This window comes from Podarcis bocagei (assembly GCF_964188305.1).
Source record: "Podarcis bocagei genome assembly, chromosome: 9".
NCBI classification, from domain to species: Eukaryota; Metazoa; Chordata; class Lepidosauria; order Squamata; family Lacertidae; genus Podarcis; species Podarcis bocagei.
In genome coordinates, this window is record NC_138134.1 from 39,623,993 (window position 1) to 39,649,253 (window position 25,261).

A 25,261-nucleotide genomic window follows, 5' to 3' on the forward strand; every position below is an offset into this window, starting at 1 on the left:
GGTACCTATTTATCTACTTGCACTTGACGTGCTTTTGAACTGCTAGGTTGGCAGGAGCAGGGACCGAGCAACAGGAGCTCACCCCGTCACGGGGATTCGAAACGCCGACCTTCTGATCGGCAAGTCCTAGGCTCTGTGGTTTAACCCACAGCACCACCCGCTACTTGGGCAAACAGGACACATAAAAACACTATCAGCTACTTACTGTAATTCTTATGTATATAAATCTCCAGTAGGTGCACTGGTAGCAGAATTTCTCAGCCAGTTCACGGCTCCTATTTCAAATTTCATGCTGAACATGTGGATATCAGGGTCTGAAGTCGGGATCTTAGCACACCCTCTATGCCTTGGGTGTACGTATGTGTGGAGATGACCTAATGTTCATTAGAATGCCTTCCCCTCTGCTTCTTTGTATATGTGTTATAAAATTATGTTCTTCAGTATACTGTATATTCTTCTGCCCTATTAACAAGAAGTGCTCAACAAAACAATACAAACAAATCAATACAACATTGTAAAAAAAAAAGGAAACACACATTATTCATTTATTTTTATTTCTGGGGTTTGTGCATGATAAAAGATACACATTTGACTGAATTTTCCTATTGTTTCAACACAAGGTATTTTCTTTTCAGCTTTCTCTGTTAGATAAAGCATAAAAAAACCATGGCATACACAAAGCTAAACCTACACACAAACACTCTTCAATGAACACCTTTCATCCTCAGCCTTAACTAGACATAGTTTATATTTCTTCTCAACAAGAGAGGGTGCATGGCTGTGGTGGGAAAGAAAGAAAAATTGACTTAAGATACTTCAGCATCGTTTTCAGAGAGTGCAAGACTTTATAGCATTCTTTAAACAAAACATATGAAACTGGCTTACAAAGCTGGAATGTACAAAAAAAGTCGTTCACTCCGAGGACTGGAAAGGTACAACATACTGAACAATTCAGTTTCTAGCGCAGGGAGATTACAATACACGATGCACATTATGGAACATTCCCATGTCATAAAGCAAGAAAGCAAACCACCAGGGTTAAGGCTGTGTTGCTCACAAACATCCACTTAAGCGTGGTACATTCATCGGAAACTACCACCATTTTGGAATCATCCTATGCTAAATACAAACATCTTCCATACATTCTCCAAACACAGACCTTGAAAATCATTGCTCACAGTTCATCTTCAACAGCATTTTCAATGGACATTAACATTTTGTTTCTTACTGTCATCCATTAAAAAGAAAATTAAAAAATTCATTTCCTCACACAACAAGCATAACTTAATGGGCACTTGTTTTCATTATGGCAACACTAGATTCTTAGTCATCAAAGAAAAAAATCAGCTGTAAAGTTGAAAGCCCTGTAATGTTTACAAAGGACAACAACAATAGACAATATTTTTCTTGCTACTTTGCTGAAACTTTAAATCAGTGTAAAAACTTTACTAGTATTTATCAGTTTTCCTTTTTTACAGTTTTAAAAAATCATTCAATGTACAGTTTGCAAGTTTATTGAAAAATGAACTGACAACGCTTTTAGGCTTATTTTTAGCAAGTGTTTACCTTAATTAAACACATGTACTTGCACTGCTCGTGATGCATTTACTACTTATTACTCTACCTTTGGGCACCACTTGACAGAAGATGGACATTGCAAACATAAACCAGAATCACCAAAAAAACACCATGGGGCAACCTTTTACTACCAATCCATTTTAAGTCTGTAGTGCAGATGTGTCCTAGGCTGTGGGTTTGGCAGTGTAAGTGGGGATGGGTCATGCCTTGGATCAGGGATTGGGGATGTGTGGCCTTTCATATGTTGCAATATAGATTCCATCATCTCTGATCACTGTCCCATGGGGCTGATCGAAGTTAAGAGTCCAACAATATCAGCAGAGCCACAGGTGCCTTATCCCTGCCTTTGTAAACTCTGTAATTCTGGCAAATGTTTGCCCGGCCCCCCAAAAACGACTTAAAAAAAAGAAGTTACATTTATACAATGGTTATTTTTCATTTCTTCCATCAGCTAACCAGGTAAAGGGCAACAATTGTGAACAACTGGAAATTGGTGAGCAAGAAACATTTTGATTATTGCTACCTAATTTTCAAACGCTCATTTTGCCCCCTGCTCGGTTAGCTGGTGTTGCCAAGCTTTCAAAATGTCATCTGGCAAAAACATGAAATTCAACAATGCTCCATACTAGCACCAGTTTGTAAATAGTGTGCATCACCAACAGATTATAAATCTTAACAATTCATCAAGGAAGAACCAGGATCTTTTTTTAAAAAAAAAAGTTAGATATTGAGGGAAAGGCCACATTACCCTTAACATATGTTAGCTTTGTTGTAAAGGAAATAATCAATAATTAAAATTTGAGTTGGTAGTACATACAACATTACTAAGGTATTATTTACTAGGATAACAATTACTTTAGGAAAGCATTTGAAGGACAATGTCCGCATGCATGAAATGGTCTCCAAGTGTGAATTTATAACAATTTAAGTTTGGATGCTTCCCTAATACAATTCACTGGGAAGAGCTCCTACAAAAATTCCATTGAGATGTGAGCACAGATCTTCACTTGAAGTGAGAAGGTATCATGATGGACAGTTGTGCTCCTAGATCCAGTTTAAGAAACTGCCGAACTAAGAACAGTAACATTCAAGTGAATATTTCCTTTTGTCACAAGAACATGTTTATAAAAGCATAAGCATCTAAAATTTTAAGCCAGATTGGTTTGACAATATGTTGTGAATTACGTCTATAGTAATAACATACTTAACAGTTTGTGAGTTCCTTTATATTAAAAGTTCAATAACAATTACGAGACAGCTTAAGGTTTTTTTTGTTTTGTTTTTGCTTGCATGGCTTAATAAATACATATAAAATTGTAAATAGGATATCCCTTTTCACAAAGAATTTAAATAGATTTCAAGGTGGTTCAGTGTCTGAGACTAACAGCATGCAGTGTCTGTCTATTGCCTTTGCAGACACTCAAAAATATTAATCCAGGAACCATAAATTTAGATTCTTAGCATTACTCATTTAAGATGTTTATTTTATAACAGTAAGTGAGAAGGAGTAAAAGCCTTTAAACAGTGCTTATCTATTCCTTAGTTTAAAACAACCAACTTTTTAGCTACTGTATTGTGGGCAAAGTAGGTAATAATCTTCATTTTTGCAAGTCTTCTCATTGTACTCATTATTTAAATGTTTTAAGGCTCTACCCACCCCAAAAGTGCAGGCTGGCTGATATTAAGATTCCACCCTGATAGGTCAAACTAAAGATCAAGAAGAAAAACGTAAAATTTGGGATTCACGAACCACACCATCAGGAATCTTCTTGCGTAAGGCCGGAGGCAATTCGTGACCCCACACTGATGTCAAATGTATTTTTCTCACTTGATGTAACAACGTAGGCAAAAGTATATTTGATGGAAATAACTTAAGCAAAAGGAGAAAACACATTGCAAGCACTGAGGTGAATCTGATAACTATAAGAAGCAAGACTTGTATGTGGGAAGGGGAAGAGAGGGAAATAGACCCTTTCAGAACATTCTCTCATACACAGGGTTATGCACATTCCTGTTTGTTATCACCTACATTTATGCTCCTTGTTCTTTTGTTCCCCACACTACATGCGCATATGAGGGAGGAAGTCATGAACAGTTTTTGAAATCCCTCTGTAGAACACTCTCGCACTCATAAGGATCTTCCAAGACTTGTTCAATTAATTCTGGTGCTCAGTCTTTCTGGAATTCAAACAAATGCACACCTGCTTTGGTAACCCTTGGTTTTATCCAAAATGAAGCAAACAAACAAAAAAAACTGTCGACCACCAAACTCTCCTTTGGTTGCACAAGGCAGGCCCTCAGATGTGGTACACGTGTGGCTTATTATCCTATGTGAAAATGGGCAATTGGAACAAAGCAGATTGCTTTCATAAACCATAGCAAGAACCTGTCTGAAACACGGGTGTCAGGTGTGAAGCTAGCGAGGTTGACATAATGGCAATTAACTTCTAAATGAATCAGTACAGCGCTAATAGGAAACTGATTTTATGAAGTGCCAGCAGTAATCTATCCCTACTGGAATATATTCCCATAGCTTTTTAGAAGTTTCAGGTTTCCAGGAAAATCCCTACAACACACACTGAGCAATAGGAAAATTGATAAACATGTACATCAATCCCACAGAGGGCAAGAAGTTTGCATTGATTTTTGTAGTGCTAGAAGTTAAGCTGTGTTAGGTCTGACAGGAAGGGCTAACCATATCTCTTTACTAAAAGAAACTACTCATTACAGTTACTAAGACTGAAGAATGTTACAAGTGTAATACTTACTAGCGCTATGCGATCTAGAAGACTCCCAGACTTCCTGCTGGGTTAAATAATGCTCTACAGTAACAATTTCCAAAAATGGAAGCTTTAAACAAGTGCTCCCATTCACATGTTAAATAAACGCTTTAGATCATGTTGCTTTTAAAATTCTTTTCCCTCCTTCAGAACCTCACCCCCCCAGTCAATTACATGAACGCCTGATCTACAAGCTGCAGTTCACATATCTAGTATCCCATTGTCTCTAAATTCGGTGGGGAGGGAAGAGGGTCTTATTTATTAATCCTTATAATCAGTTCAGTGCGTAACGTATGAGGTGCAAGTCCTATGTAAACAAGGTAGGTTTGGAAATTAAAAAAAACAAAAACTGGAGACTCCTTCAGTATTAAAATTGAAATATTTAAGAAGTAGACATCCTACACACAAAAAAAGATCTATGTTGGCCCTCAGAGGCTAGTAACTTCTTGAGCAGGAGCCGCCGCAGTTGTTACTGTAAGTATCGATAGACTTTGAAGCAGTGATTGCCAGAGTCTGCAACTACAACATGACCATCTGAAGTAAGGGCCAAACCTTGCGGACCATAAAGTGGATCGGCGGATGTGTTAATATAGGATAAAAAGGATCCACTCCCATCAAAAACCTGCGAAAAAGGCAAAGCGAGAATGTCAGCCAAAGACAGTGAACTGTGGATACCTAGAAGCTAATATGCATAAATGCAGGCAGCCACGCAGATTCACATGAAGTAAATAGAATTGTAGAAGGTGGCAAAGTCACCAGCTACGGCCCTATCTGCTGAAAGTCTGCCATGGTCACACCCAGACTAGACTGACATAATTTAATCTGCCTGAGGCTGTATTTAGAGATAGTTCACAGCCACCCAGAGTGGCTGGGGAAACCCAGTCAGATGGGCGGGTATAACAACAACAACAACAACAACAACAGGAATGCAGCTGCAAGGATGCTTGCTGGGACCTAGGCTCAGAGCACAGACACACCAATACTTTCTAATCATTTTCAGGCTTAATTTAAAGCACTGGCATTGCTCTTTAAAGCTCTAAAAATTTTGGGAACAGGTTACCTGAAGGGCTGTCTGCACCCATAGAAAACTCTCAGACCTGCCTTTAAGAGCCACCAGACTGGTGGGCATCAGAGACAGAGCCTTTTCAACAGTGGCCCAAATAACCTTGGAATTCTCTCTCAGTATGCATGGCCCATCTTTATATAAATTTTAAAAAACTGTTTTGAACTCCATTCTCTTAAAAGTGCCCTGGGTTGGGTACTAAATTGCTTGAAACAGCTGCTGCTGTTCTTAAGTTTTTCTGTAATTGGGTTATATAGGTATATTAGAACTTGGTTTATGGAGTAATTATCTTTTGTAAATTGCCTTAGGAGGGTTTTGTCCTGAAACGAAAAACATCCAAGTATTTTAAATTGAATCAATCTATTATCTATGCTCTGCCCTATCTAGTTGTCTGCTACCAGGTTAGAACAGGAAACACTTCTTGCTGTTGTTGTGTTTAGAGGCTTGGGGTTCTTAGAAATAAGAACCTGGACTCAGGTTAAGACTTAAGAGGTTTATTTTAGAATTCTTTCCTAACATACAGGCTGGCACTCCCCTTACGTTAAATCATTCTTTAATTCAGATCTTGTTGTGAGTCCTTTTATTGGGTACAAGGGGAGATAAAGGGTAATATAGTCATGCATTGGAGTTTCCACTCCTCTCAGAAGGATGTGTTTAGTTCCTAAAATGGGCACACCTTTAATCCTGACATATGCTTCTTACCAGCTGAAGAGCCACAAGTTCCCCTTCCCTTAACTACACAGCTACTCCATTACTCATTGATATTTTCTCTCCCGAGCACAATAAGGTGCAATGCTTATCTCAGAGGAAGACCGAGTTGGAAAGTCAATGGGACTCTTACTTCATTTGTAAATATGCCAGAGACTGTGTCGTAGTTGAACATTTTAGAGCTAGGGTGCTTGGACCCGAAGATGAGGAAACATCCCCATCCAAACAACATACATCATACTGAGCCAACTGACTTAAAAATCACTTGTTCACCTGTATTCGACTGTTTCCCCAGTCTGCTACAATAATATTTCCATTAGAATCTACAGCTACTCCTGTTGGAGCGTTGAACTGTCCATTCCCTTCTCCATTAGATCCAAATTTCAACATGAATTCACCTTCCTGGTTAAATACCTGAATAAATTAAAAAAAATAAATCAAGACACAAATTATATAGTACTTGATGATGAAGGTTAAGAGCCTAAAGCCAAAATTAAATAGTTATCATCCTCAGACATATAAATCAAAACTTAATGGAAAACAAACATTCCCTTTCTGAGGCAACAGGAAGAAACCAAGTCATAGACAAAAGTATAGTTAAACCAACCAAAAATGACAGTACTGTCTGCAGAAGAAAATTATAGCAATCTGTGCAAGAAGGAACCAGCAAGTTGTTGTTTTGTAAAGCCTAAAATATTAAAGCCTTCCTAAGCTGCTGACACACAATGGCTTAGCTGAACAAACAAGGGTCTTAAGCCTACTGTTGCTGTGCTACTGGGAGCTAAGCCATGGTGGCTTCGTGTTAAGTGTGAACCCGGACTCATTGCTTATCTCTCCCAAACAAAGCATGTGTGGTAAGCCACAAACAAACCCTGGTTACAGTTCATGATTTGCTTGCAAGAAGAAATTATTCTCACACACACAAAAATCATTTTTTATTTTTCAGTAACAGGATCCTATTGCAAACACATATAGGATTGCACTGCACACCTCTGCACATGTAGCAGCAAGCCATTGTTTGGTATTGCAGGCACAAGCTGGAATAAGCCATAGTGACTCAAGCTCATGCCTTCTCCCCTCCCCTCCTTCTGTGTGGCTGGGAGAGTGGGTTTCCCCACTCTCACTTTCCCCACTCATCAGAATTGACTTTCGCTTTCTCCTAATCTTATCACTGCAAGCAAACCAAAAATGGTGATTCAATGAGGGTGGGGAGCACCCAGGTTAATTTAAGAAGCCAGGTTCAAAGGAGCAGAGTTTGTAGCTGGCTTGTTTTGAAACAGGCCAGAATTAGATATCAACCACTATCTTTGGTTTGCACACAATGGCAACCCAGTTTAGGGAAAGTAAAGCTGCCAAAGTCCTCCTCCCAGCTGCATATGAAGAGGGAGGGCATACAAGTCAAAGTCTCACTCATGCTCACTCCAACACATGTCCATAGTGCTAAACCATGGTTAGCATTACACACTCATTTGCGCAATGCAGTTCCTTCTTATTCTCCTCTTCCCAACAGCCCTCTGTATGCTCCCAACATCTGTTCTGGAGGGTTGGGGTGTCCCTCCAGAACAGATTTGTTGGGGAGGTGTTTGGGGGGGGGGCTGGAGGATGGGAAGAGAAACTAGAAGTCCCATCATGCAAACTTTTTTTTCCAATTCCAAAAATTGAAAGATGCCCAGTATCTCAGAATTAATGTCATATATGCCCATTTTTAAAAAGAGCCCCAAATCCAATTTCCTAGTGCATCCTCCCTCCCACATGGGGGTTTCCTTTCACTGTAATCAGTAACATTCCCACGCATGGAGTGCTGAAGGGGGGGCGAGGATTTGCTTTCCTAGCAATTTAAAATTAAACTGTTTCTGTTAGCTAATTGTGTGTGTGTGTGTGTGTGTGTGTGTGTGTGTGTGTGTGTGTGTTTTAAAAAACAGAACCATAAGTATGCACGAAAGCTTGGCTTCATGACAACTTTATAATACAATCCATGCTTCTCAATAAAATTATATTTGCATGCTTCCATTTCCCTGTATTTTGGGTATGATACATAGTAGACTGTCCTTTGTAAATGAAATGTGGCAACATTTACGTAGATGTTAGCAGAAGGTCAAGGCCATTTTCTATTTATACTACAAATCAGTTTGTCGAAAATATTCCCTGAGCTGCAAGGCCACAACAATTACAGAGAAAGGTTTGGAAAGTTGCCCTTGCCCATTCCAGTATTGCTGGGGAAGCCAGAAGGAAGGGAGGATGTTAGCTACAATCCTGGCCACAGTGTATTTTGAAAACCATGTGCTGGGCCGTACCTTTGGAACCAGGAGCTTAATCCAGATCGGCTTTGAGTTCCCTTCCATTTTATTAGCAGAATGGCAATGAAATTTCTTCCCCATTTTCAGTCAAGATTTCTAACATATTTTATTTCCTTGTTTGCCAGAGCCTGGCGATAGAACTGAAAACTTCTGTTGTCATTAGGAAATCCTGCATTGCTGAACAATTGCTGCTTCTCAGGGTATATGTTTATTAAAATAGGAGCCCCCCCCCTGCTGCTAAACTCTGCCAACAATCTACTTAGGGTCTCTCCTGTGGTCTTGCTTCCTTAATTGTAATCCAAACCACAGGAACTGTTATTTCCTGCCTAATTCCAGAAGCCTATAAAAAACAGTCTCAATTCAAAATTGCCCATTTAGCTCCAACTTAAGAGTTATACTTCTCAGCTGTATGTAGATTGAAAGAAGCCCCATAATAGCCCCTGCCACATTTCTTTTGCCCACGTGGGACTGTGCCTTCCTGTTGCTCTTGGCTTTGTTCTACACATTACTTTTATCACAGAACCCACTTGGAAAGGTCTCTGTACGGCTTCTGTAGGGTGTAGCAATGGTCACTGAGCGCAGGGTGGGCAGAAGGCAGACTGACATCTATTGGTAGATCTCTGGATGATTTGCAGTAGATGGACCAGGGTCCATCAAATTCCTCATTCCAGCTTTGTATAATGTAGCTTCCTGTGCAGTCAATGGCACACATGGCTTACTTCTATGTAGTAATTTTGCAATTATGTTAAGTGACCCAGAGTATCCTGAATACTTGGCACAAGAGTAACTTTCTCCAGGTGACAATTAGCATGTCAAAATGATGGTGTGAAACGACTCCAAGAGCTCCTTTCTAGAGATCCAACTTCGTACTTCTTGAATCAATTTAAAAGAACATACACAGCTTTGTTTTAAAAGAGCAAAGCAAGAGACTTAATCCAAGTATTTCCCCACCTCTAAACGTAAACAATTATTTCTCGTTGGCTGACACACAACACCTGTGAATTTAACTACATATTGGGAGTAACGGCTTCAATGCATTATCAATGGGATTTTATATTTAATGAAGAAGTAACAGCATCGTACCTTGACTGAGTGGTTGTGGAAATCGGTAATAATAATTTCATTATTGTGGTTGACGGCTGCAAAATGAGGCCCTGTGATAAGGGAAGGAAGGAAGTTCAATGCAGGAAGAAAGATAAATCATGACAACAATATTTCAGTCCATGTGAAGTAGCAGTTTGCATGCAGGTTCTGATCAAAATGGTTGATGTGGACCAATGCGCTAGCAGGATGCCTGATTGGAGGTGGCTCTGGAAGAGGCAGCACCAGGTGGTGCTTCAAGGTTCCATTTTTAACTCTACATGTTGCTGCATTCACTGTCACACGTTAATGGCTGAAGAAGAACATAATCAGCTATAAACTCAATAAAATTATGAACTTGGGCACAGTACAAGTACTCTAGAGAACAATAAATAAAAATGTTTCTACCTGGCCAGCTTCAAAACCAGTTTGACTCGTTTCCACCCACTAAATGTTTAGTACAACTTCCAAGTTGAACAATAGACTACTTAAAATTTGTTTTTAACATCTGCAAGTGAGCATGCTTCTTGTTCTTGGTCATGCTGGCTCGGACTGATGGAAATTGGGGTCCAGCCAGATGTGGAGATCATCACATTGACTCCCTCTGTCTTAAAACGAGACATAATCAGCAAACCACAGGAGTCAGACCAGAGGAGTTTTGTTGTTCCTGAAAGACTGCTTCCCCTCACCCCAAAGGCCTAAGGAACAACTAGAGTGAAAATTACACCCACATTTCAGGGTTTTCACTGATTTTATATCTACTGCTTTTTTTTTTATACTGTTGCTATGATTGCTTTTGTTGCTGATGTTTTTGATCTGTTTTATATTTGTTTTATGGTTCTCCTTTGCAGGCTATCTTGAAAATCCAGATTAATAAAATGGGGGGGGATTACAGTTCTCAAGACTGTTTGGGAAAAGCAGTTTACCCCCCACATAGCTACAATTCCCAGCATCCTTAATAAACTGCAGTTCCCATTATTAGTTAAGCAAAATAATGTACTTTAAATGTATGGTATGCACTCAACCCATGTGTTTACTGAGCCCCTGTAATACATTTTTTTAAAAAAGAAAAAGCGATTTTATGTCTCCTGTTTAGAAAAGCAAATACAACAGTCTCATGACAAACAAATTTATATACTATTTTTGTACTGTGTATTTTGGGTCTATAGACCACAATAAAGCTGTGTGTGTTTATTACTACATAACTGTTCATGGACTAGAGCAGTGGTGTCCAAACTTTTTTCAAAGAGGGCCAGATGAAGTAACAGGCTGTGAGGGCCAACCAAAGGTGAAAGTTCAAGGTTTTTTTTAGATTTTACCCCAAGAAATAGACTGCCACAGGGGCCGGATTAAATTAGCCGGCGGGCTGGATTAGGACTTTGGACATGCCTGGACTAGAGGGTTGCCATATTTCAAAATGTTGTTGAGCTTTTCTTGGCAAAGCTGTCAAAGTTTTGGTGATGTCCAGGAAATTATGGACATGTGACAGCACTAATGGACTACAGTCTACTTATTGTGTCTTGCTTACTGTGGTGAAGTTAGAGTGATGCTTTTTCAGCATGCTCAAACATACACACACAATCTGGATAAAAGAAAATGCATATTAGACAGCAACTGATACCTGCAAACTGCTTATCTCCATTGCCTCGGCTTCCAAACCTGGTTACTATTTTTCCATTTGGCTGGAAGATAAACACACAACATGCTTTGTTGTCCACCACAATGATGTGCCCATTGCGATCCACAGAAACACCTTTTGGTCCCATGAGCTTTCCAGATCCAATTTTTGTCTACAGGAGCAAAGAAAGAGATTAAAGTTGCTTTAAACATACACTCATTTGGACTGCTGTAATGTTCTCTGGGTTTTTAGCGTTGCTAATATTCATACTTAGGAGAAGATTCTGTAGTAAATTAGTGCAAGAGATTGGTAGTAATGACTTTCATTGTGATCTATATCAGGAGTGGGGATCCTCATGCCTCTCTGTTTGGCTCTCTGAAATCCCCTCAGGCCACAACACTCACTATCTCTGCTTTTGCACCCTGTTTTTTTGCTTGGCTAAAATGCAACCGTGAACTCCGTTAATGACTCTTGTGGGCCTGGATGGAAGCGGGGGGGGGGGGTGAGAGTGTTGTAGAAAGTGGCCTAGTGTACAAAGGTAAAAATGTATATTTGTTACATTATCCACTTTTGTTTCTGGCACTCAGAAGGTTGCCCAGAACGGAATGAGATGCCCACCCTGTATGATTTTAAGTCAATACCAGGGAAAATGTTTAGCGTCTTCCACCCACCCTTCCCTCTATCTCAGAACAAACAAAATAATTTCATCTGCATGAATTTGTCCATCCTTTCCCTCATCACCAACAGTTAGTTCTTCAATCAAGAAATACAGAATCAATTCCCCAAGCCGTCAGAAAAATCGTTGGTTTACCATACTATTAATTTTAAAATGGCAGTGAGTTTCCTTGTATTTTTTTATTTGCACTTACCTTAAATTTTCCATCAGAGGAGAATATGCTAACCCACTTATTGTCATAGTCGGCAATAATGATGTCACCACATGGATGCACAGCCACTCCCGTAGGCCGCTGCAACTGACCAGGGGACCTTCCCCGGATACCAAAACGACTCTTGAACTGGCCATCAGTGGAAAATATCTGTAATTTTCAAAAATAGTTTTTTCACATAAGATGTATCCATGTATACACATCCATGAGATTAAAGGTGGGGTGCAGATTTAAATAAATGAATGGATTTTTAACTGGAAAGTGGCATTTGAGTCATTACGTGAACTTAACGCAGAATTATGACTCCTTCACTATCAAGATCTTATAATCCGAGAACATGTTTCTTTTCCGCATTTGATCAATACTGTGTCTTTCCAAAACAATCCATTATGGGTAAAGATAAGAAAAACGAGCATACCTGCACACACTGATTATTGCTGTCCGCTATTAATATTTTTCCATTTGTAGATGCAGCTACTCCCTGAAGATTTGTAAATTCCCCTTTGTTTCTCCCTTTGGTACCTAAAAGGAGATATACATATAAAAACAATTAGGAAAGAAGTCAAGTACATGGCTGCAAAAACTCATTTCAACTCTCTAGGTCCAATCAGCAGTTTCATCATTAGGAGTCTAGTTGTATTGCATGGAAAGGGGCTTCACAATGGTTGGGGTAGAGAAAATAAACCATTATCATGAATATACAATATAAAGATCAACAGGGGAAGGTCCACAGTCTCCAGCACAGGGGTGTCTGGGACTCTGGGGGAGCTCAGTGCGTTGTTTCCTCCTTTCTCCCCCACTATGGGCAGGGACTTCTGTGTGCATGAATGTCCAAGAGGGAATTCCAGTTGCCTTTCAAGATCATAAGGTTTTGGAATACGCCTTTGAGGGATGAGATAAACAAGCAGTCCTGTGACAGAAATATTGTTTTTGAATCATGAACTCCATAAGCAATATAAATGGGATGATTCCCCCACCCATTCTCAGAAGTGCATACAACAATTACTAAATACAATACTTTTGGCACAGAAAATTAGAGGGAGAGCCATCTAGTTAGAAAAGTCCAACTACAGTAGGACTAAGGCTCACTTACAACAAGCTTAACAATATTATATGTATTTTAACAAATCAAATAGAGTGAGATTACGATTTTGGGGGGACGTGAAGAGTGTGTGTATGAACTTAACAGCGCTTAGCTTATGTTTTGCTGCTATTTTTTAATGTTGTTAGTATTGTTTTACAGATTACAAAAGCCATACTGATTTGTTAATTATATGAATTTTGCTGTAATTTTGCTGTTCAGCTTCTTTTTTAGTTGATGTTTTGTGAGTAGCGTTTTGTAAATTGCATCTGTTTTATTGATGATTTGTTAATTATTTTATATGATTCACACTGTATCTGTGATGTGCTATTATGTTTTATTGTGTTGTTATTTATTGTTTGTAGGCCACTATGCATGTCTATGCCACTTTTCATTCAAATGAATATCCATCGATCAACCAACACCTCTGAGCTAGATAATGTCCTAGGGCAGGGATGGGAAACCAAGGACCCTCCAAAGGTTGCTGGACTACAGCTTCCATCATCTGGTCATGCTGGTTGCAGCTGATGGGAACCGGAGTCCAACAATTGCTTGAGCGCCACAGGTTCTTCTCTCCTGCTTAGTGTTGACACGTATCCTAAAACAATAGTTTCACACACTCTGTTTGCAGCTGGACATTGCAATCCAAATAATTTAGAAGGCAAAGCACTCCATACCTACTCTGAAGATCAGGTCATCTTCAATGGGGTTCTCTTTCCTTTTGCCAGTGCTGTACATACTAGCTGGTCTTTTCACAGCTTTCTGCTTCACATGTCCACTGCCAGGAGACTTCACACGCCTCTTAACTCCTTCGGTGGTAGGGGACACATCGGCCGACCTGATTACCTTGAGTTTGAATGGGCTGCCCCTGATATGCTGATCATAGAGTCTCAAGGAAAGGGTAAAGTCCCCTTCTTTCTGGACAGTATACAAAAATTCGTAAGTGCCATTTTTATTGTCAAGTATTTCTCCGTCCGCCACACTCCCATCAGGCGTGCTGAGCTCAGCCGTGAGGTAAGCATTCCCGGATTTACAGAGCTCACCATCCTTGTCCTTGGTGGTGATGGTGACCGACATAGGCTGTCCTATCACCGTCTGCTTCAGTCCTTCACCTGTGGCCACTGTTTCAGAAGCGACAGCATTTGTGGTTAAAATAGTACCAAGATTATGAATGGACTTCTTCAGCCCATCCGTTTCCACTATGAAGTCCAGTTGATCATTCTCACGAGGCTGCAGTGGGAAGTCGCGGACAGCCAGCTCATTCAGCTTATCGCTCATCTGCTTCTTAACAAGCAAGACTTCCGTCTCGGTTCCATGGTTGAGTGCTTGGGCTGTAAAGTTGCTACAACTCTTTATGTTATCCTGTCCTTCCAATAGGCTATCAAGCTGAGTCTGCAGGACCTGGATATACAGAATGCCATGGTTATTTAGATTTGAGTTTTAAACCAAGTAGCCCAATGAATGAATTCCCATCTATCATGGGAAATGTAGAGGTATGACCTTGAACGGAATAATGTTGCAGAAAATTTGTTGGGCTCTATTAAAACAAAACAAAACACCTGAATAGCATTGATCAAATAAGTGCCAAGTTCTCTTGGATGATTTTTTTTTAAAAAAAAAAAAGCTTCCAGTTTGGAGAGCTTTTGTTCATGGCATTATTTTGACATAAAACTAAACTGTTGTGTTTTTTTTGTATTGTATGAACAAGCCTTGGGCCAAACTGAAGACAGATAAACATTTTCATATGAGGATATATGGAAAAGACCCAGAACACTGTATTTCATCCATCCCCAAGATAGGGACACTTAGCTTTTATAAGATTTTTACAACTATTTGACTAATATTATGCAGAAAAGAAAAATAAAAAATGAAAATACAACCAATAACTATGATACAATGATGCAATATAAAGTTGTTGTTGCCATAGTTTTTGTTTTTTTTAATAAAAAAAACCTGGAACAATTGAAAATATATCTCTGACTCAAGTGTTACATATCACTTCTGCATTTTTGTAAGGGAATTTTGTTGGATAAAATAAATTTGTTCAAGGATGTGCTGGATTAATTGTGTTCCCAATTAACCTTACATGGCAAACATGCCATTTCCTAACCTCTCTCTCAGTTAAAGATTAGATTTCAGACATTGTTTCTCCCAGTAGCATCACGTACCCCACAAATGAAATAAAACATGACTGAAAAGAACAAGGGTCTTACTTTATGTTTAAGGCCATAATTCACTTCCAGTTCCATGAGCAACACACTCTTGCGGACATTTAAAGTCTTCTGGAGTTCATCAAAAGTGGAATGAATTTCATCTACGATGCTGGTCTTTTGGTTGGTCAGCTGATGTATAATTTCAGATAGGAAATGAAGTGCTGTATCTATCTCTGGAAGCCTGTTGGAAGCATAAATCACAAGTGCTGTTTGAAGTAGAATTGCCATAGTTTTTCCTTGTGACATCATGCAACAAAATTTTTATTCTTGGTGATCACAATGGGATAAAGATACAAATCAGATTTCAAGTGTTTCTTAGAGGAATTCTGTTACAGAGACTTTATAGCACAAGGAAAAGGATGGGGAAAGAGGCAAGAGAAAGCAAGCTCAGGAACCCCTTTTGAAAGTTGTAGTTCTTTATATAACACAGTGGTACCTCGGTTTTCAAACGTAATCCATTCTGGAAGACTGTTCGACTTCCAAAACATTCGAAAACCAAAGGCAGTCTGCAAATTTAATTGAGAAACACTCAGTGGAAGCCATTTGGCTTCTGAGGCGCATTCGGAAATGGATGCATTTACTTCTGGGTTTTCGGCAGTTGAAAACCAAAATGTTCAACTTTTGAGACGTTCAAAAACCAAGGTACCACTGTATTCTGCCTTGGAAAGCAGACTAGCTGCCTTGGAAAGCAGAGGCCCCTGGGAAGAACCCCTCCCTTGGAGATCTCAGAGCAGAGAGAGCAGGTGATAATGTCTGGGGTGGTAGGGCAGGGCTACTCCTGTGTGTTTAACACTGTGTGTTAAAGCGTGCACATTGCAGAGGAGGTTCCATACCTTTTGTTGACAGCATCTAGCTGTGCTTGAAGCGAAGCCTTGTGTTGTTCTACTACATCTTTGAGTGGTACCGTGGGGTGCTCTGCATGCTCTCCTTCTGTACATTCCCGGCACATGGCTGTCTCACAAGACTGGCAGTAAAATTCCATCAGCTGATTACAGAGAGGGAGAGTGTGACTATCAGCAGAATACCAGTTTTTCCAAACAGAGACACACCATTTTGAATACTGAGCATGTCTACTCAGATACAAGCCCTATTGAATTCCCAGGTAAGCAGGGCAAGGATTGCAGCCTTAGTCCCACAGACTTCCATGGGCTTGCTTTTGAATAAATGTGCATTGGATTGTTCTGCTAATGCCCTGTGCTGGGAAAAAATTCTGCTACAAATCCTGCAAGCAAAAAAAGTCAACAGAATGGGATTTATGTGAAAAATAGCCATGTGAGCTGACGACTGGAGTTCAAACCTATTGCACCATCAAACAAAATGTTTGCTTGTGATTAAAATGTTTAAAAGCAGTGATTATGTTTAATGCCATGGATTTATAGCTGTGGTTTGTATGAACCATTATGTTGAATTTCCCCCTACTTTTAAGAATCACAAATAAATACATACACAATTTAGGGTACTTGAAATTCCAAAAGGTACACTCACGGCTGTCATGTTCTTTCTCATGGCTGTCATTTTCTCACTATTTGGTTTCAGATAAAACTGTCATGCCTTGTGCTTTAGCAGTATTAAGTTACTTCACAAATGCCTAAGGCATTAGTGATGCACTCTGAATCACAAAGCAGAATGGCATCAGGTTTGCATATAATGAGGGCCATATTTTTGGCAGCCAAAAGCTTAACAGAGAGTGATCATTGCTGCTTAGGGCTGGCATTTAAAAGTTTACCAGAGGGAGACAGCATCAGTTATTTTTCAAACTAAGCAAGAGAACATTAAAAGGAATTATATAAAAAGGACTTGGTGAAATAGAAATAGAAGCTTTTCATCTAACAAAGGATAAAACATTTTCACTTTCTTATTTCTAGTCTGCAACCTACAAAAGAAAAAGGACTGAATAAGTTTCCACAATCTGTTTAAGGTTGTTTTGAACGGCACTACTCTTACTTAGTGGAGTCTGGATACTTCAGAAAGATAAAGATACTTTGCATGTGCTCCCAAGATGGTTTGGATACCTCTTCAAGAAAGAAAGAAAAGAAAAGAAAAGAAAAGAAAGCAAACTCCATGCAATGAAGAACTGTCTCATTGAAGGAAAGCCTGGAACTTATTGCCTAAAACTAAGATGTCATGGTCCCAACAAGAATATATAGTTTGTAAGGAGTGGACCTTACTGATCATAAATCTCCTGATTTGCAGATGGAAACCAGGTACATATGCTACCAGCCTACCTACAAGAAAGGTGTATTTTTGTCTTGTAATACAGGATTTTTTAAAGTCATATTAATTTATTTCATAGAATCATAGAATCATAGAGTTGGAAGAGACCACAAGGGCCATCGAGTCCAACCCCCTGCCAAGCAGGAAACAGTTCAATTCATAAATTTCATACACCCTTTAATTGTAAAAAGTGGTTTACAGAAAGAAAAAATAAAAGCAAGAAAAAATCACAATCCTGCTTTGAGTGACACATTAACAGAAGGGGGATTTTAGGAACAAAGGAGGACAATGATCATAATTGGAGGAGGGGAAGAGGAAAGAGCAGGGGAACATGGTGCTGTCCAGATTTCTGGCCTACAGTTCCTATCTTCCTTGACTGTAGGCCATGTTGGCTGAGGCTGATGGAAGCTGGAGGCCAATGACATCAGGAGGGCCATAAGTGTATAGCACTGTGTGCTACATCCAGGAGTCATGCTGCCAAGCACTTAATTACATTTCAATTTTACGAAAAGCTTCCTAATCATGTGCAGCAATGCTTGCAATTCCGCTCACATTATATTGGCACACTTTGAATGCAATATAGTGCTTCGTGATGCAACAACAAGGATGCCAACCCACCAGTTCAAGTGGAATAATGACATAATTCTGCCCATATGCTCCATTTATTCCCAAGGACCCTTTTTAGCATATGTGCCCTACGCAGATTTTTCATCTTTCAGTGCCACTGATTACCATAACTGGAAAACAATTGTGCCAGGTGGTGTAAAGCTGAATCTAATAATATTTCTCTTGAATGGTTTTTGTCCACATGCAGGCTATGACCTGCTATCAGAAAGGAATACTCCCAAACCTTGTACCTAGGCCAGATTAACTAAGAACTTGCTGGGAAAGGGATTGCTTTCCCTTCTGTTCAAGGGCAGACTTGGGGAATATTTTACAGTATGAGCCCAAAATTGGCACCCCAAATGGATCTTCTCAGTTATGGAGCTTATCAAGTTTGCATGCCCTGTACTGGTGAACAACCCACACCACCCTAAATCTGATGTTGTTCTGTTTTGTTTGCTTTGTTGCTCTGGAAATATTTGCTCTGTAGACACCTCCTGCAGTTCATTTGCTTCCTAATTTACCTATTATGATCTGGATTGCCTAAGTCAGCCTTCCACAGCAAAGTGTTTTCCAGATGCTTCTTAGGGTCCCACCTCCACCCACCCTGATGATTGGCAATGCTGGCCAGGGCTGATGGGGAGTTGTGGTTCAACAACATCTGAAGTGCACCAGCTTGGTAAAGATTGAAAATAGACTGATGATAGGAAAGGACTCACAACAGTGGTGGTAACGGAGAAGGAAATGAATACTTGATTTCATTTATGGATGAAAAGAAGAGCAAAAGTAGCAATACACCTTTTGAATTATAGACAGCTGCTTTCATTTAAAACTAAAATTGATGTACAAAATACAGCTTAAATGAATTATAGAACATTAACATCTCATCTTGATAGCTAGAAAGCACATTTACTAACCACCATGATCAATATCATGACATGTCAATGCAATGCCCTACAAAACAAAAACATAACCAAAACTATCAATATTGGGCTGACTGAAAGTTAATTTGATGCCACACACAAATTCATCCCAATTCACTCTCTCTAGTACAGTATCCAATGAAAGCATTCAATCGATTGAATAAAATCTATCAAGCAAAGGATTTATGTTGTCATTGCAGAAATTAATAAATCATTTGCAAGTCCAATAGTCCCCAACTTTCATTTCAGGGTGAGCCACTGAAAATTGCCATTTCCCTGCCAAATAAATTGATGAAGCCTTATTTATAGGCACCTAATCCACTTACATTTCCTTCATGATTGGGGCAGGAGAGTGGCTTCCCTGCAGCAACAGCTGTGACAGTCTCCAAGATGGAAGACTCCTCAATGCTATTGTCTGGAGTTCGCTGCAGGACATCCATCAGGTTGGTGATGAAGAAGTTGTTCTGAAGAGCAGAAACCCCTTTCTCTGGCAAGATGGATGTTTGGCGGCACACTGGGCAAGAAAGGGTTAAGCTGTGGGCTGGAATGTAATTCTGTAGGCACCTAATGAGGAGGTAAAAAGATAAGCCAGTATCAAAAGCAAAAAGTAAACTGTGTTGTTTGCGATTTCCTAGTAGGAGAATAGAAGAGTAATCATGAACACAGCTTTACTTTTTCACATTTTGCAACTCATATCAAGAGGGAAGAACAAAACACTCTGAGAGCCTTCCCAACATGTTGCCCTCCAGAAGTTACTGGATCCCAACTCCCATCAGGCCCAGCCAGCTTGGCCAATGGATTGGAGTTGTAGTACAGCAACATCTGGACAGCCACAGGTGGAAGTGAGCGCTAGGGGGTTCTACCTAAATAAAAAGGCAATGATGTAGTGAGATGACTGGAGACGGTCTAAACCATAGCTGTCAAGTGTCCCTTATTTGGCGGGACAGTCCCTTATCCCAGCGCCATGTCCCGCTGCTGTCCCTTATTGATGAGGCTTCGTTTGGCTGCTGGCTGGGCTTTCTGCCTTTGGCTCAAAGGGGCTCAGAAGTTGAACATACCTGTGCCCGGAAAATCCCTTATTTTGGCTGCTGATCCCTTATTTTTGAGGCTGCTGGTCCCTTATTTTCAAATCTGTAAGTTGACAGCTATGGTCTAAACCGCAGAAAAGATGGGAAGGAATTAGTACAAAAAGAAGAGACTGCCTCCAGGCTGCACTATCAAAACAGCAACTTTTTCCAGAGAGCAGATTTTGGTATGACAGAAGATTTGTTTCTTGCGGTGTACCCACTCATTCTTATTAGGACACTGTCATCTGTGGCCTATATCTATACACCACCCAAATCTGCACAATCTGAGAACAGAGATAGTAGTAGATAAGAGTGCAGAAAACAAGCAATGCATTTTAAATGCTCTTTTAAAAAACACGAATAATTATGACTCCTGTGGACAGCCTTAGCTTCTGCTCACAGGAATTACTTCCTGACCCTACAGTCTTGCGCTGTGAAGAGTGCTCTTCTCCACAACCATTATAGGTTACAAGAGCATCTTTTCATCTGCTTGTTCTCGCTCTCTGCTCCAAAGCTTGGGGGGAAACACTGCAAAGTATCACTTGCCATTTTCATCTTACGTTAATAAAAGCAACAACAGCATTATGGCTATTCAAATTGTTTTCCAGGCTCCACGTCACAGGATGATGAACCATTCTGGAGGGTTATTCTTACAGTCACCTTAGCTTTTGTGAGGGAAAAGCCCAGTCTTTACTGACTTCTAACTGCTGCAGCCCATGGTGAGGCAATTATGTGCATCTGTCACCACAGGCTGTTTTAAGCCCAGGTTTGGCTTTGGGCCCATCACTCTGAGCATTTGCACTAGCGTGCCAAAAGATGAATCCAGACAAAAATCAGCCCATGGCGGCAAATGCATATACCTTTCAGGCTGAAGCGGATTCTAATGTAATACACCAAGAAAACCTGAGCTCTTTCTAAAATGTATAGAAAGATAAGGGTCATTAGCAGCGCTGCATTCGAAACATTAAAAAAGAGCAAAGCAAATGCTTATGGAACAAGGTAGACTAAGCAGTTTAACAAAATGAAAACAGACAAACCATGAAAAGCCAAAAGCAGAAATGGTGGAAATGTCGTTTCCACTTTCAGACAGCGCTGCAGCATTTTTTAAAATGATAAGGCTTCTCTGCTTCTTTTCCTGGAAAGGAAACGCAACGTAGGGGAAAATGCCACCGGTTCAAGTCCTGCATATCTTCTAGCTGCAACCTGGTGTCCTTCATATGTTGTTGGATTACATTTTCCATCAGCCCCAGACAGCAAGGCCATGCCAGCTGGAGGCCAAAGTCCTGAATTATCGAATCTCTGGCACTTTATGTTCAGATATTGCACCCTTCAGTTCTGAACCTGTTCCACTTGGAACCAAGCTCTACTCATGCTGAAGAAATCTACTTTTAAGCTAAATGGGCTAAGTTTCATTGCCTAAATTCAGATCAAATATCCCAGTAAGAAATTATTGCTACCACCCTTTTATGTATAATTGTATTGCTGACATGGAAGGCCATATCTTAAAAATAAAAACAGGCTGAACATTCACAATAAAGACAGAATTGTTTACCAAAAGAGCACAGATTACTTTTGCAATACAGTAGTATCTGAATCCTGTCTTTCTTCTTATAAATCAAAATGAGCTCAGGGGCATTTTACCTTCCTACTCATTAAGTTTTATATTTCAGGAGAACTTGTTGACTGGATTGAGGGGTTTATTGAATTAACAGTGTAACCCTAGACATCTGGGAACAAATCAGTGTGGCAATCCAGACAGACAAGCCAGCTGTAATGCACTTTTGGTTGGGGAAAACAGAAATCATCCTCTTACCTCTCACAGAAAGTGTGCAGACAGGGGAGTACTTTGGGATTCTTGTAACGGTCCAGGCATATGCTGCAGATCAGAAATTGTTTGTCAATCTGACGCACCACAGGACTTGGGATGTTGGCGGCTTCACTGGCCATCCTAGACCACTGACATGTGGGTCCTGTTCTCTTTTGCCCTGCACACTGCTGAAAGGTTCAAGCAAACAACAGCCTTTTAGTAGCCGTGGGGAATTGACTTCCTGTTAACAATGGATCCCAGTGGGTTTCATCCCGATTCAAGATTTATAAGAAGGCAGTGCGTAGTGCTTGGAAATGCTACACTAGAAATACTTGCTTTAAAAGCATCTGGGCAGATTGCCAAGGTAAAAAAAAACTACTACAATGCATTAGCTTCTAAAATTCATTCTTTATATTTATATCCTGTTCCCACTATCTTCCCATCCAAGAACTGACGAGGCTAAAACCTAGCCATACTTTTGTGATATCGAGTATAAGAAAAAGGGTGTCCTAACCAACTGAACAAGCTTTCAGATCGGATGGGTATACATTTCTAATGCTATAGAATGAGCATAGCTCACTGGTGGAGCACATGAGTTGCACAGAGTAGGTTGGATTTCTGCCATCACCACTTGAAAGAATCGGGTAACATGTGGTGGAAAATACACCTCTCTTTTTTTGGCCTTCCCATATTTCTAAGACACTCTCACCAATATAATATTGCATACATCATCAGCTACAGCTGAACACGAGTGGTTGGCCGTGCTGTTAGATCTCATAGCCTGCAGTTAATAGGAAGAACATAGTAGTCAGACCATCTATATCAGTGCAGTCTAAATCTGAAGTAAGAAACCATTTTCATGCTGAAAATCACATTACTGCTGCTGTAGAATGTATTTGAGGGCCACATTCCATTAGCAGGAAGATAAGATTCAGTCACCCAAAGTTAAAACACAGATCTCTTTCTCGCACAGCTTTTGCCCATGGAAACAAAGGCATATATTTGACTAAGTAACTCCACTCATATGCTATCTTTCATTTCCCCCATAAACCCTTCTTTTAGACAAAGCTAGTTAAAAAATAAAGACAGAAGCTTTCCAACAGCCTTTACTGCACAAAAGCCAAACAGGACTCAGTAATAGCAGCAGAAGAAAGCAACATCATCTTTGCACATATGAACTGTAAGTTGTTCGTTGGATTTATAGAAAACCTCAAACTTCAAAATGCAATTGCATCTCAAAAATTGCATGCCTGCAATTGCAAAGCATCAATTGCAAAGCACATAAATATTTCATTTCCATTCTACAGCAAGTGCAATTAAGCAAAATAGGCATAATACATACAGAACTTAACAAGACACATAATGCTTTTCAACAAAGACAACATAATTTCCCTATACCAGCTAGTGGTTAGCATGTTGAACTAGGAATGGAGAGAGAGAGACGGGTCCAAACCTCTACTCAGTCATCAAGCTGACTGGGTGGCTAACCTCTTGATGTTGTTGGACTCTCAAGTCCCATCAGACCCAGCCAGCATGGCCAATAATCAGGGATGATGGGAGTTGTAGTTCAAGAGCAGCTGGAGGGTCACAGGTTAGCAAGGGGAAGCCACATATGCCACTCTGAGCTATTGGAAGAGCAAGATAGAAATGGAATAAATATTTTTTTTTTTGCCTGTGCACAGAAACCAACACCTTTTACTATTTCCTTCTTCCTAAGTCACATTCAGGTTTTGTTTAAGCTGCAGTTGAAAAACTTGAGTAGGGAAATGACTGGATGCACATGCACCAGCCACACCCCCAAAGTCCCCATTGACTCAGCTTTTGACCTTTCCACAATCAGCTTCACCATACAGCGTAGGTTTTCATGCACATTCAACTGAATTGCTTAGGAGCTTCCCTCCAGGGAACCCTGAGAACATAGAGCTACCAATTATAAGGATACGTTTAAGCACACGCACCCAAACATGCTCAGAATCCTCTTTCAGACTTGAATGGATTTGACTGGGTGGAGACGTTCAAACTGTTCAAGTCTAGTGACTAGGGTGTTTGTTAATGTCTTGTTCTTATTACACAAAGAGGATATTATACAGTATTAGGCCTCCTACTATGCTGCTGTTGGGGTCTGCGAATGTTCTGATACCCAAGGCCCAGTCCAGATAAGATTTATACATACTTAGTCATGTATGTAAAAGAAGGAAGATAAAAGACAAAAGAGTTACAAGTGTTGCTTTGTTCTCTGGGCAAGGAACTCTAAAAGGTTCCCACATCCCCACTTAAATTTTTACTGGATAGCCCCCTCCTAAGCATGTTTAGCAAATAATAATAATAATAATAATAATAATAATAATAATAATAATAATAAGTTCAGCCTGGTTAATGGGGTTTACTCCCAAGTAAATAGGTGTAAGAATACAGAAAGCGAGTTGCTAATAGCTACACAATGGCTGCATCCTCCAAACAGGGTGTGTGAGAGAAGCCATGAGCTCAAACACTCCTTCCTGCCCTGACACATGTGGCTTAATAGGCAACTTCCAGGTCTAATCAAACCATAGTTGTGCATCTTATCAACACTACAAAAATATGGTTTGAGCAAGCTCTGGTTTGAGGATCATCTGAATGCAGTGAGTGAGACCATGGATTGCACAAACTAGAACCCATGTCTCCTTGTCCCAAGAAGTCTTTCTACCATCTATAACAGACTGGTTCCTTGCTGAAACTCATCTTAATGAACTTCATATGATAAAGCAGGTAAGTTTTATGTTCAGAACGCAATTTATTTTTCCGGATGTTGCACAGATTCACCTGAAAAGCACATACTGTATATAATGTAGTATGTTGCAGAGGTGGAATAGATTTGGTTTGAAAGGGCTCTGTAACAAGGAAGGTTTATAAACTGTGCTAAAAATTCAGTGCAAAGCTATAAAAATACAAGCTGTTATCTTTAAGTTGGGAAGCAAGTTCTTTTCATCCATTTTTAAGACAGGCAGAAGGGGTGACACGTGCACTCTCTGGATGAACAAACCTACAAAAATTCTCACCACTGACTAACTAAATGCCTCCAGAGGAAAAAAAAACCAAATCCAGAGTTCAAGCTTTAAATACCTAGCAGCCTTTGATGAGAGATCAATGCTTGCATCAAGCAGCCTCACAGAAAAACGACATCATCATCATCATTCCTTCTTGCAGGTTTCTAATTATAAAAGATGTACAAAGCAGGGCCCAATTTCTAATCAAAATTGTCTTTAAGAAACACAGCATATGGGTGTGCACATACTGCAAGAACACTAACAGTAAGTGTATATCAAGAGAGAACGGAGGGAAGAAAGAAATCAGTAGTGTGTG

At 39.9% G+C, this 25,261-nt stretch overlaps 1 protein-coding gene across 5 annotated transcripts in view; it reads right to left on the minus strand.

Moving 5' to 3' along the window:
* Window positions 1-535: 535 nt before the first annotated feature.
* Window positions 536-25,261, minus strand: part of TRIM2 (tripartite motif containing 2) — a 52,786-nt gene continuing 28,060 nt past the window's right edge. For all 5 annotated transcript variants that reach the window (XM_081208377.1, XM_081208380.1, XM_081208378.1 and 2 more), the window contains exons 2-12: window positions 21,926-22,107; window positions 19,372-19,609; window positions 16,139-16,290; window positions 15,306-15,486; window positions 13,770-14,493; window positions 12,430-12,533; window positions 11,994-12,161; window positions 11,128-11,296; window positions 9,510-9,580; window positions 6,403-6,543; window positions 536-4,980 (exon numbers count right to left, since the gene is read on the minus strand). In XM_081208377.1, coding sequence (XP_081064503.1) covers window positions 4,828-4,980; window positions 6,403-6,543; window positions 9,510-9,580; window positions 11,128-11,296; window positions 11,994-12,161; window positions 12,430-12,533; window positions 13,770-14,493; window positions 15,306-15,486; window positions 16,139-16,290; window positions 19,372-19,609; window positions 21,926-22,059 — 2,235 coding nt within the window. In that variant the 5' untranslated portion in view covers window positions 22,060-22,107 and the 3' untranslated portion in view covers window positions 536-4,827. The remainder of the gene's footprint in view (window positions 4,981-6,402; window positions 6,544-9,509; window positions 9,581-11,127; window positions 11,297-11,993; window positions 12,162-12,429; window positions 12,534-13,769; window positions 14,494-15,305; window positions 15,487-16,138; window positions 16,291-19,371; window positions 19,610-21,925; window positions 22,108-25,261) is intronic.